This window comes from Palaemon carinicauda, chromosome 45, assembly GCF_036898095.1.
Source record: "Palaemon carinicauda isolate YSFRI2023 chromosome 45, ASM3689809v2, whole genome shotgun sequence".
Lineage (NCBI taxonomy): Eukaryota > Metazoa > Arthropoda > Malacostraca > Decapoda > Palaemonidae > Palaemon > Palaemon carinicauda.
Window position 1 is genome coordinate 988156 of NC_090769.1, and position 13607 is coordinate 1001762.

The following is a 13607-nucleotide window of genomic DNA, read 5'->3' on the forward strand; positions in this document are numbered from 1 at the left end:
AGGAAGCACAATGTTTGAAATGTATTTTGGTGTATTTATTGTCAATGATATCAAACGAGTGGGAATCTGAACTTTATGAAGTCAGGTGAGGTTGAATTTAACCTTCAATGTCACAGAAGGTCAAAGGCTTAGTGTCATTTTAAAGCCCATGTGTGGTTTTCTCTCTGCCATTAATATTAACCGAGTGTGTTTCTGTAATCTGAGAGAAGTGATTTTGGAATCTGAGGACTTTGAAAATTCATCTTCAAAATTATGTATTTTCACTATTTTGATGTATAGAATTCTATTATATTTTCGGCATCGGAAAATGACGAGTTTGGTCTTAAATTTAGTTTCAAGTAAATCGGATAATATTTGACATAGTTAAAAAGTCGATTCTGACCTTTCGAGTCACTGTGACCTTAACCTTGATCCTATAAGGTCCAATTTTTAATGGGGGCTATTGTGTAATAGTGTCTCTCTCTTAAAAATTTTCGAGGAAAATCAATCCTGTAGTTTTTTTCCGTAAAGTAGATAATAAAGAAATCACCAGCCACCCGTTGAGATACTACCGCTAGAGAGTTATGGGTTCTTTTGGCTGACGAGACACTACTATATTGGATCTTTCTCACTGGTTACGGCTTATTTTCCCTTTGCCTACACACACACAACACACACTGAATAGTCTGGCCTATTGTTTAAATATTCTCCTCTGTCCTCATACACCTAACAACACAGATTACCAAACAATTCTTCTTTCAAGGTATTAACTATCGCACTGTAATTGTTCAGTGGCCACTTTCCTCTTGGTAAGAGTAGAAGAGACTCTTCGGCTATGGTAAGCAGCTCTTCTAGAAGAAAACTCCAAAATGAAACCATTCTTCTCTAGTATTGGGTAGTGCCATAGCCTCTGTACCATGGACTTCCACTGCCTTGGGTTAGAGTTCTCTTGCTTGAGGGTACACGCGAGCACACTATTCCATCTTATTTCTCTTCCTCTTGTTTTGTTCATGTTTTTATATTTTAAATAGGAGATATTTATTTCAATGTTGTTACTTCTCTTGGAATATTTTACCTTCCTTTTTTCCTTTCCTCACTGGGCTATTTTCCCTGTTGGAGCCCCTGGGCTTATAGCATCCTGCTTTTCCAACTAGGGTTGTAGCTTTGCAAGTAAATAATAATAATAATAATAATAATAATAATAATAATAATAATAATAAACGGACAAAAACTCAGACAAAGAAATCTACCAAGAACAATACCCCTCGTCTACCTCGATGAGAACAGAGTAATAAATAACAGTGCATACCGCAACATGACACTTATTTATCCTCGAATCAAGCGAACTCTTAAGTTTATGTTAAAGAATTATCATACTCCATAACATATATGAAAATTAAAATAGACTGTTAAATACTTTAAATGTGGTTTAGACACGCAATCATACACTGCGCAGGTGTCAAATCCCTTCTGGGTGTTCAAAGCTGGAGTCTGGACTCGAGAGAATGGTTAGTTGGTCTGCTGATGTCCGTCGAGCAAAGAAACTTCTTGAAGACTGTAGTGAATCTTGTGACGATGGTATGTAATGCATGACATTGAATTTCATTCATTGCTCTTCTCTTGGATTCTCAGTAGGCTGTGTCTCTTTCAACTAATGTTTTCATTAATAACAATATTTCACAGTTTAAAGCGTGGAGAGCTGATATACAGTACTGTAGTCCCTTTTGAAAATCTGAATTCACAAATGTGAAGATATTATTGACATGTTCTCAAATAAACCACTTCATAAGCTGTATGCTTAGACATGCTCCTGCTTTTTACCCTAGATTACCTTAAAAAAAAATTCCAAATTCTTTAAATTTGAAGCTAGTAAAACCGAAATTACAATACAAATATCATTACCTTTAAAATTACATTGAAACCATGCAAATTACCCGAAACTAAGGCAATTACCTTAAAAGTTTAAACCCTAAATTAACAAGTATAAACTTTAAAATTTTAATTTCAGAACATCCAATGCCTTGCTTTCTGGCTTACGCTCTTCGTCGTAACAACTATGCACCTGAACGGAGCTTATTCAGTTTTCACCGGTGGCGGCTTTAACACAGCAAGTGATCTTCAAGAGAGAGATTCCGTGAACGTGGCGCAGTTTCTGAAGAGATTACTGCTCAGAGATATGAATCATTGTCACTCTGTTTTACTGACCTCAAGCAAAGTCATTCGGCAAAACATTTTGCCTATACTTAATGAGGTAAGGTTCTTATCTAGCGCTTAGGGGATAACAGAATCTATGATGGGGTTTAAGGGTTTAACTTAGTGACATTGCCCTGTCACTAGGCCTACCTGCAAATAGATTATTGAAACTTTTGGGGGGCAATCTGGATGTGTGTGTGTGTGTGTGTGTGTGTGTGTGTGTGTTTTAAAATTAAAATCAGTAGGCCTACCAATTTATAGAAGACGGACTTGTATATGAAAAAATAAAATTTTCTACAATTTATAGAAGATGGACTCGTATATGAAAAAATAAAATTTTCTATGATAACATTATGATTCTCTCTCTCTCTCTCTCTCTCTCTCTCTCTCTCTCTCTCTCTCTCTCTCTCTCTCTCTCTCTCTCAGATGAAGATGGCGCCCATTTCAATGGTGAGTTACGATGTAGAATCCTTCACATCGAGCGCACCTCCGGGGACTCCAGTACATCGTTACATCGTCAACGACTCGTCTTCCCTGTATTGTGTCACCTTCTACATTTTGGCGTCCATCGACCAGGTCGAGAGGGCATTGGCCAACATTCCCAAGACAGGTAGGCCTAAGTTTCGTAAAGACTAAGCAGGATTATTATTATTATTATTATTATTATTATTATTGTTATTGTTGTTGTTCACTTCAAATAATTCAGATTCACTGGATACAGCCTATTTAGTTAATGCGAATGTTAATGGATTATTATTATTATTATTATTATTCGCTTCAGATAATTAGATTCACTGGATTCAGCTCATTTAGTTAATACAATTTATTATTATTATTATTATTATTATTCGCTTCAGATAATTAGATTCACTGGATCCAGCTCATTTAGTTAATACAAATGTTAATGGAATATTATTATTCACTTCAAATAATTCAGATTCACTGGATTCAGCTCATTTAGTTGATACAAATGTTAATGGAATAATATTATTATTATTATTATTATTATTATTATTATTATTATTATTATTATTATTATTATTATTATTATTCACTAAAAATAATTATGATTCACTGGATCCAGCTCATTTAGTTCATACAAATGTTAATGGAATATTATTATTATTATTATTATTATTCATTAGATCCGGCTCATTCTGTATAGGCCTACAGTCTACTTTTTTATATTTTTATATTTGTGATAAATCTCTTCACCTATTCATCTATTTCAAAACATTTTTCATTTCTATTTCAGATTGGTTTTCAGGTGCTTCAAAATATTTCGTAATATATACCGGAAGTCACATGAATATCACAGACATTGGAAACAGTCTGAGTTTTTTGAAATCCTACAATAATTTATTCATATCTTCGAGTAGGCCTACGGCTAAAGGAAGCAGCGATGACAGTTGGCCTCTTTATCTCTTCTGTGAGTACCTAGAGGGATTTGCTAAGAGATCTGACCCAAATTGAAGGATTTTTTTTAGTCTTAATTCTATTTTAGTTTTTAGCTTTAAGGATGACCGAAGAATTAATATATATATATATATATATATATATATATATATATATATATATATATATATATATATATATATATACTTTATATATATATATACACACACACACACACATATATATATATATATATATATATATATATATATATATATATATATATATATATATATATATGTAAAGTATATATATATATATATATATATATATATATATATATATATATATATATATATGTAAAGTATATATATATATATATATATATATATATATATATATATATATATATGTATAAAGTATATATATATGTATAAAGTATATATATATGTATATATATACATATATATATATGTATAAAGTATATATATATGTATATATATACATATATATGTATATATATATATATATATATATATATATATATATATATATATATATATATATATATATATATATATGTAAATATGTAAATATGTATATATGTATATATGTATATATGTGTGTGTATGTGTGTTTTATGTAGGCTACATATACATGTACAGTGTGTGCATACATTATGCTACCGTAGTCTCCAATAATAAAAAAAAAAAGTGAAAGCCTCAACACATTACGCTGAACAAAAGCCGAGCAATTTCACGTTTTCAATTCCTTGAGAAACGGTCCCATTGAAAACAACAACCACAGCATCTTCTCCTATCCAGGGTTGCCATTCGTACGATGATTATCATAAATGTACTAGTATATTGGGTCCGGTACGATTTACGATACATATTTTAGATATATATGTGTATTTAATTAAGTAATTATACTAAAATACATTGAAATGGGTCATTTATGTTACTCCTTGATAAATATATTGAAAGTTTGTACGGTAATATTGGTTAAAAAACTATGATTTTAATGTTCATGTACGACAATCCAGTAGAAATGTAGCAATCTTGCTTCTATCCCATCCAGCGACCTGCCCATTTTGTCGGTCTGGCGAGCCGGAGATAATTCTCAGGAACCGTTGGAGTCCGAGACGCGGCCTCATGAAAAGGACGGAATTGTTTCCAGACCTTTTCCGGAATTGCAACGGTCACGTGTTCAGGTAATGAGGTTTCGTTCGTACGTCTTCGTGTTCTCTCTCTCTCTCTCTCTCTCTCTCTCTCTCTCTCTCTCTCTCTCTCTCTCTCTCTCTCTCTCCAGGTGCGTCTATATATCGCTCTCTATTTTTTCCTCACTGGATATTTTTCCTGTTGGAGCCCCTGGTTTAAAGGTTTAAAGGTCGCTCATGAATGGCAGAGGCAAGGGACAGTGACATTGCCCTAACAAGCAGGACAATGCCCTAGAGACTGGTCATATATTATATGATCAGCGCCTAAGCCTCCTCTCCACCCAAGCTAGGACCAGGTAGTGCCAGGCAGTGGTTGCTGATGACTCAGCAGATAGACCTATAGGCTCCCCCAAACCCTCCAATCTTAGTTCACAAGGATGGTAAGGTTGCAGACATTAATGGCACTAACGTGTCTGAGCGGGACTCGAACCCCCGACTGGCAAACACCAGGCAGAGACGTTACCAATCAGACCACAGCTTATAGTATCCTGCTTTTCCAACTAGGGTTGTAGTTAAGCTTGTAATAATAATAATAATAATAATATTAATGATAACTAGCGCACCTCAAACTAAAATTCCCTCAACAATACTGTATTAAACAGCATTTTGTTCATTTGCACAAATGACGCACATGTATCAAGTTATTAGATTTTTTACATTATTATTATTATTATTATTATTATTATTATTATTATTATTATTATTATTATTATTATTATTATTTGGATGAGAGAGAAGCTTTTAGGAAGATGAACGACTGGTTGACCTTTACGAGACTAGAGTAAATCATTAGTTTTTTTTTTTTATTCTTTTTTTTTAATGGGAGAGAATCTGCATTCATCTCTTAAAGGTAACTGATGAAGCGTTTGCTTCTTCTATAAGAACAAGGATCATGTATGATTGATTTTCATATTGAATTCGTTATGGGGAAGGGGACATAAAGCCACCTAAAAAAAAAAAAAAAAAAAAAAAAAAAAAAAAAAAAAAAAAAAAAAAAAAAAAAAACTAAATTTGCGTCCACGCCAGGAATAAAAAAAAATCTGATATTCTAGAATATGTTTAAAAATAATATAAATCAAGAAAGTTAAAACTGCCTGTCACAGTTAACATTTATATCCTGTATTTCGGCTATGATCACCATAACAGAAAAAAAAATCTCTTTTGCATTTCATCAATTTTCTGTAAAAAAAAAAAAAAAAAAAAGTAAAAAAAGGTAATGAGCTTCAGTGTAAGGTAGGGTCATCACTTAAAGCTATGGCAATAAGGTCTTGATTTACGAGCATATTAACGGCGTTTTGCAATGGACCAGAAGTCAGGGTTTGGGGCGCGCGATCACTATCAAGAAGTTGGAATCTGACGTGTTACTGAGAAATTGGCACAGGAAAAGGTTGGTCCTCTGATGCACTGTTATGACTGCACTGGTCATTAAACCCTGTCAATATTATAGCATATGAAATGAATTGGTTGGCTCTTACAGTGTCACAGAAAAATAGGTGAAATACCACCGCTGGAAAGAGAAATAAACTTTATTACTTGAATGTCTCAGCTTCGTCCGTAAAAAAATCTGCTGAATCGATCATTTCTCATGATCCGGTTTTCGAACAAAAAAAAAAAAAATGTCTATAAGTAGAGTCGTTAATTAAGGTATTATAAATTATCATGATCCGGTTTTCGAAAAAAAAAAATAATGTCTATAAGTAGAGTCGTCAATCAAGGTACTGTAAATTATCATGATCCGGTTTTCGAAAAAAAAAATAATGTCTATAAGTAGAGTCGTCAATCAAGGTACTGTACTGTAAATTCTCATGATCCTGTTTTCGAACAAAAAAAAAATGTCTTAAGTAGAGTCGTCAATCAAGGTACTGTAAATTATCATGATCCGGTTTTCGAAAAAAAAAAAAAAATAATGTCTATAAGTAGAGTCTTCAATCAAGGTACTGTAAATTCTCATGATCCGGTTTTCGAAAAAAAAAAAATAATGTCTTTAAGTAGAGTCGTCAATCAAGGTACTGTAAATTCTCATGATCCGGTTTTCGAAAAAAAAAATAATGTCTTTAAGTAGAGTCGTTAATCAAGGTACTGTAAATTCTCATGATCCGGTTTTCGAAAAAAAAAAATGATGTCTTTAAGTAGAGTCGTCAATCAAGGTACTGTAAATTCTCATGATCCGGTTTTCGAAAAAAAAAAAAAATAATAATGTTTATAAGTAGAGTCGTTAATCAAGGTACTGTAAATTCTCATGATCCGGTTTTCGAAAAAAAAAAAAATAATAATGTTTATAAGTAGAGTCGTTAATCAAGGTACTGTAAATTCTCATGATCCGGTTTTCGAAAAAAAAAAATAATAATGTTTATAAGTAGAGTCGTTAATCAAGGTACTGTAAATTCTCATGATCCGGTTTTCGAAAAAAAAAAAATAATAATAATGTCCATAAGTAGAGTCGTCAATCAAGGTACTGTAAATTCTCGTGATCCAGTATTCGAAAAAAAAATAATAATGTTTATAAGTAGAGTCGTTAATCAAGGTACTGTAAATTCTCATGATCCGGTTTTCGAAAAAAAAAAAATAATGTCTTTAAGTAGAGTCGTTAATCAAGGTACTGTAAATTCTCATGATCCGGTTTTCAAAAAAAAAAAAATAATGTCTTTAAGTAGAGTCGTCAATCAAGGTACTGTAAATTCTCATGATCCGGTTTTCGAAAAAAAAAAAAATAATAATAATGTTTATAAGTAGAGTCGTTAATCAAGGTACTGTAAATTCTCATGATCCGGTTTTCGAAGAAAAAAAAAATAATAATGTTTATAAGTAGAGTCGTTAATCAAGGTACTGTAAATTCTCATGATCCGGTTTTCAAAAAAAAAAAATAATAATAATAATGTCCATAAGTAGAGTCGTCAATCAAGGTACTGTAAATTCTCATGATCCAGTATTCGAAAAAAAAAATAATAATGTTTATAAGTAGAGTCGTTAATCAAGGTACTGTAAATTCTCATGATCCGGTTTTCGAAAAAAAAAATAATGTCTTTAAGTAGAGTCGTCAATCAAGGTACTGTAAATTCTCATGATCCGGTTTTCGAAAAAAAAAAAATAATGTCTTTAAGTAGAGTCGTTAATCAAGGTACTGTAAATTCTCATGATCCCGTTTTCAAAAAAAAAAAAATAATGTCTTTAAGTAGAGTCGTCAATCAAGGTACTGTAAATTCTCATGATCCGGTTTTCGAAAAAAAAAAAATAATAATGTTTATAAGTAGAGTCGTTAATCAAGGTACTGTAAATTCTCATGATCCGGTTTTCGAAAAAAAAAAAAAAATAATAATGTTTATAAGTAGAGTCGTTAATCAAGGTACTGTAAATTCTCATGATCCGGTTTTCGAAAAAAAAAAAAAAATAATAATAATGTCCATAAGTAGAGTCGTCAATCAAGGTACTGTAAATTCTCATGATCCAGTATTCGAAAAAAAAATAATGTCTATAAGTAGAGTCGTCAATCAAGGTACTGTACTGTAAATTCTCATGATCCTGTTTTCGAACAAAAAAAAAATGTCTTAAGTAGAGTCGTCAATCAAGGTACTGTAAATTATCATGATCCGGTTTTCGAAAAAAAAAAAAATAATGTCTATAAGTAGAGTCTTCAATCAAGGTACTGTAAATTCTCATGATCCGGTTTTCGAAAAAAAAAAATAATGTCTTTAAGTAGAGTCGTCAATCAAGGTACTGTAAATTCTCATGATCCGGTTTTCGAAAAAAAAAAAGTAATGTCTTTAAGTAGAGTCGTTAATCAAGGTACTGTAAATTCTCATGATCCGGTTTTCGAAAAAAAAAAAATAATGTCTTTAAGTAGAGTCGTCAATCAAGGTACTGTAAATTCTCATGATCCGGTTTTCGAAAAAAAAAAAAATAATAATGTTTATAAGTAGAGTCGTTAATCAAGGTACTGTAAATTCTCATGATCCGGTTTTCGAAAAAAAAAAAAATAATAATGTTTATAAGTAGAGTCGTTAATCAAGGTACTGTAAATTCTCATGATCCGGTTTTCGAAAAAAAAAAATAATAATAATGTCCATAAGTAGAGTCGTCAATCAAGGTACTGTAAATTCTCATGATCCAGTATTCGAAAAAAAAATAATAATGTTTATAAGTAGAGTCGTTAATCAAGGTACTGTAAATTCTCATGATCCGGTTTTCGAAAAAAAAAAAAAATAATAATAATGTCCATAAGTAGAGTCGTCAATCAAGGTACTGTAAATTCTCGTGATCCAGTATTCGAAAAAAAAAATAATAATGTTTATAAGTAGAGTCGTTAATCAAGGTACTGTAAATTCTCATGATCCGGTTTTCGAAAAAAAAAATAATGTCTTTAAGTAGAGTCGTCAATCAAGGTACTGTAAATTCTCATGATCCGGTTTTCGAAAAAAAAAAAATAATGTCTTTAAGTAGAGTCGTTAATCAAGGTACTGTAAATTCTCATGATCCGGTTTTCAAAAAAAAAAAAATAATGTCTTTAAGTAGAGTCGTCAATCAAGGTACTGTAAATTCTCATGATCCGGTTTTCGAAAAAAAAAAATAATAATAATGTTTATAAGTAGAGTCGTTAATCAAGGTACTGTAAATTCTCATGATCCGGTTTTCGAAAAAAAAAAAAAATAATAATGTTTATAAGTAGAGTCGTTAATCAAGGTACTGTAAATTCTCATGATCCGGTTTTCGAAAAAAAAAAAAATAATAATAATGTCCATAAGTAGAGTCGTCAATCAAGGTACTGTAAATTCTCATGATCCAGTATTCGAAAAAAAAATAATAATGTTTATAAGTAGAGTCGTTAATCAAGGTACTGTAAATTCTCATGATCCGGTTTTCGAAAAAAAAAAATAATGTCTTTAAGTAGAGTCGTCAATCAAGGTACTGTAAATTCTCATGATCCGGTTTTCGAAAAAAAAAAAATAATGTCTTTAAGTAGAGTCGTTAATCAAGGTACTGTAAATTCTCATGATCCGGTTTTCAAAAAAAAAAAATAATGTCTTTAAGTAGAGTCGTCAATCAAGGTACTGTAAATTCTCATGATCCGGTTTTCGAAAAAAAAAAAAATAATAATGTTTATAAGTAGAGTCGTTAATCAAGGTACTGTAAATTCTCATGATCCGGTTTTCGAAAAAAAAAAATAATAATGTTTATAAGTAGAGTCGTTAATCAAGGTACTGTAAATTCTCATGATCCGGTTTTCGAAAAAAAAAAAAAAATAATAATAATGTCCATAAGTAGAGTCGTCAATCAAGGTACTGTAAATTCTCATGATCCAGTATTCGAAAAAAAAATAATAATGTTTATAAGTAGAGTCGTTAATCAAGGTACTGTAAATTCTCATGATCCGGTTTTCGAAAAAAAAAAATAATGTCTTTAAGTAGAGTCGTCAATCAAGGTACTGTAATTCTCATGATCCGGTTTTCGAAAAAAAAAAAAAATAATGTCTTTAAGTAGAGTCGTTAATCAAGGTACTGTAAATTCTCATGATCCGGTTTTCAAAAAAAAAAAAATAATGTCTTTAAGTAGAGTCGTCAATCAAGGTACTGTAAATTCTCATGATCCGGTTTTCGAAAAAAAAAAAAAATAATAATAATGTCCATAAGTAGAGTCGTCAATCAAGGTACTGTAAATTCTCATGATCCAGTATTCGAAAAAAAAATAATAATGTTTATAAGTAGAGTCGTTAATCAAGGTACTGTAAATTCTCATGATCCGGTTTTCGAAAAAAAAAAAAAATAATGTCTTTAAGTAGAGTCGTCAATCAAGGTACAGTAAATTCTCATGATCCGGTTTTCGAAAAAAAAAAAATAATGTCTTTAAGTAGAGTCGTCAATCAAGGTACTGTAAATTCTCATGATCCGGTTTTCGAAAAAAAAAAAATAATGTCTTTAAGTAGAGTCGTCAATCAAGGTACTGTAAATTCTCATGATCCGGTTTTCGAAAAAAAAAAATAATATCTATAAGTAGAGTCGTCAATCAAGGTACTGTAAATTCTCATGATCCGGTTTTCGAAAAAAAAAAATAATGTCTATAAGTAGAGTCGTCAATCAAGGTACTATACACATTGCAGGAAGACACACATCACCGATTTATAAGTGAAAGCCAGACTGGGTTTCGAGTCCCACTCAAAATTGTTAGTTTTTTTGGTCGCTGTAACCTCACCATCCTTGTGAGCTAAGGATGGGATGTTTTGGGGAGCCTATAGGTCTATCTGCTGAGTCATCAACAGCCATTGCCTGGCCCTCCTTGGTCCTAGCTTTGGGTGGAGAGGGGGCAAGGGCGCTGATCATATGTATATATGGTCAGTCTCCAGGGCATTGTCCTGCTCGATAGGGCAATGTCACTGTCCCTTGCCTATGCCATTCATGAGTGGAATTTAAACCTTTAAACATTTGAAACAATTGATTATTAAGATATATATGTTAAAATACCAGAAAATTTATTTATCTTTTTTTTTTTTTTTTTTTTTTTTTTTTTTTTTTTTTTTTTTTTTTTTTTTTTTTTTTTTTTTTTTTTTTTACCAAGATTCTTTAGACTTTTAACAACGAGCGGAATCAGTCCTGGAGAGATCGAACCAAGAATAATGAATGGTTGTAGCCTACTCACAATTGACAGGAAATCAATGAATGGGAATGACTAACGGGTTTGGGTTCAGCTAAGCTCTTTGAAATGGTCAGTCTACTGGCTCATTTATAATCAGGAAATGACCGCGGCTGAAGAGTCATGCAACTCTGAAGTCTTTGAATAAAATGTAACTCAATAAAATAAGACGTTTTTATTTTTTTTTCCTTTTTTTTTTTAATATCAAAAGCTAAAGAATGCTGTGTATCTAGGTAGGGAAATCAGACGGCTGCCGTTGGGAGGAGGTTATGTTGTTTGTTTGTGAACCACTTCCTGGCCACAATTTTACTCATAGAGTAGTGAAACTTCCTGCGATTAATTGTTATGTTGACACGTGGATATGATTTAGTTTTGAAAATCCTAGGTCAAAGTTCAAGGTCAAGGTCGAGCAAAAGGTTGACCGAATTCACCCTAACCTTAGCCCCAAGTTCACACATGATTGTCACATGCTTCAAATACGCCTACGGTCTAAATAGATTCTGGGAAAAGCAAGCTGGTTTCGATAAATAAGCTACCATGGCGGAGGTCTCCACTCAATGTTTTTCTAGTTGATAATGTTTTAAGCACAGCTGAGATATCAATATAAATTTATGAACGTAATTGCTAGATGGGTTAGTCAAAAAATCCCCCAAACTCTTGATAAAAAATCCCCAAAACTCTTGATAAAAAAAATCCCCCAAACTCTTGATAAAAAATCCCCAAAACTCTTGATAAAAAATCCCCAAAACTCTTGATAAAAAAATCCCCAAAACAACCCAAAAATTCCCATTTCCACAAATATATTTTCTTCAGATCCTTTAGGCTTTACTAATATAGAAATTACTCGCTATACTTCATATAAGTGTAAGAAAATGAATAGCAACAATATAAAGGTTTACTCATCTCTGTTTCTTCTTCATAAAAATTTGTACAGATTATCCGCACCTGACACCCAAAATCCTCAGATCTAGGGATAAATCCCCATATCTGGCACACTGTACCCTATGTTAATCTTTAGACCGCTGTCACATTTAACTGAGATCTTTTTTAACTTTGACGTGATTTGGGAAAACGACCAAAGATGAATGAATGAACCCAAAGCCGACGAACTCTTAATAAAAGCTAATCTTTCTTCTTTTATTTTCTTCTACGTAGGGGAGTGACTCTGTCTTTCCCGCCCTTCATGCACTACACGGAAGGTAATGCCACACACCGCATCGTCCTGAAAGACTGCCTGGACAGGAACATCATGAGAGTTATCAGCAAATACTACAATTTCTCATTCGACGTAAGTCGATTAATGTTATGATAATAATAATAATAATACTAATACTAATAATAATAATAATAATAATAATAATAATAATAATAATAATAAGCATAAGGATAATGATAATGATAATAAAGTTTATTTCAGCATATGTCATATGACAGGAGACAGTTGTTCAAATTGAGTAATATATGTGAACAAAGCACCAAAATCTAAAAAAAAAATAACAATTTCACCCTAAAACATAAAGTAAAACTTTAAGATATTACAGTTTTTAGATAAAAATAGACAAATAAATAAATATTCAGAAGCTCATTCCAACGTATATATATATATATATATATATATATATATATATATATATATATATATATATATATATATATATATATATAATCACCGCATACTACCAACCCCTAGATTCCCAAAGATTCAACATCCTTCCTTTTGCAGCTATACGAACCGGCGGACGGCCAGTGGGGCTATCAGCTAGACAACGGATCCTTCACCGGAGTCCTAGGCGTCGTGCAGAGATACGAGGCGGACTTCTCCATGGACATATCCATCACGGCCGAGAGAGAGGAGGTAATCGACTTCACCATAGGATTCCATTCGGAGCCTCTCTCCTTCGTCACGAGTAAACCGCAGGTAATTTAGGTTGTAGGTTGGCTAGGACACCAGCCACCTGTTGAGATACTACCGCTGGAGGGTCTTTGACTTACAAATAGTATCGGATCCTTCTCTCTCTGGCTACGGCTCATTTTTCCTTTGTAGGTAGTAGGCTGGCCAGGGCACTAGCAGCCACTGAGATACTACCGCAAGAGAGTTATGGGTTCCTTTGACTGGCCAGACAGTGCTATATTGGATCTTTCTCTCTGGTTACGGCTCATTTTTCATTTATATACATAATCACCGAATAGTCTGGCCTAT

General features: G+C 32.3%; 1 protein-coding gene across 1 annotated transcript in view; it reads left to right on the forward strand.

Moving 5' to 3' along the window:
- Window positions 1-2000: 2000 nt before the first annotated feature.
- Window positions 2001-13607, forward strand: part of LOC137634661 (probable glutamate receptor) — a 17442-nt gene continuing 5835 nt past the window's right edge. The window contains exons 1-6 of the mRNA XM_068367137.1: window positions 2001-2230; window positions 2599-2782; window positions 3428-3601; window positions 4648-4780; window positions 12563-12695; window positions 13131-13325. Of these exons, the coding sequence (XP_068223238.1) occupies window positions 2036-2230; window positions 2599-2782; window positions 3428-3601; window positions 4648-4780; window positions 12563-12695; window positions 13131-13325 (1014 nt within the window). The 5' untranslated portion in view covers window positions 2001-2035. The remainder of the gene's footprint in view (window positions 2231-2598; window positions 2783-3427; window positions 3602-4647; window positions 4781-12562; window positions 12696-13130; window positions 13326-13607) is intronic.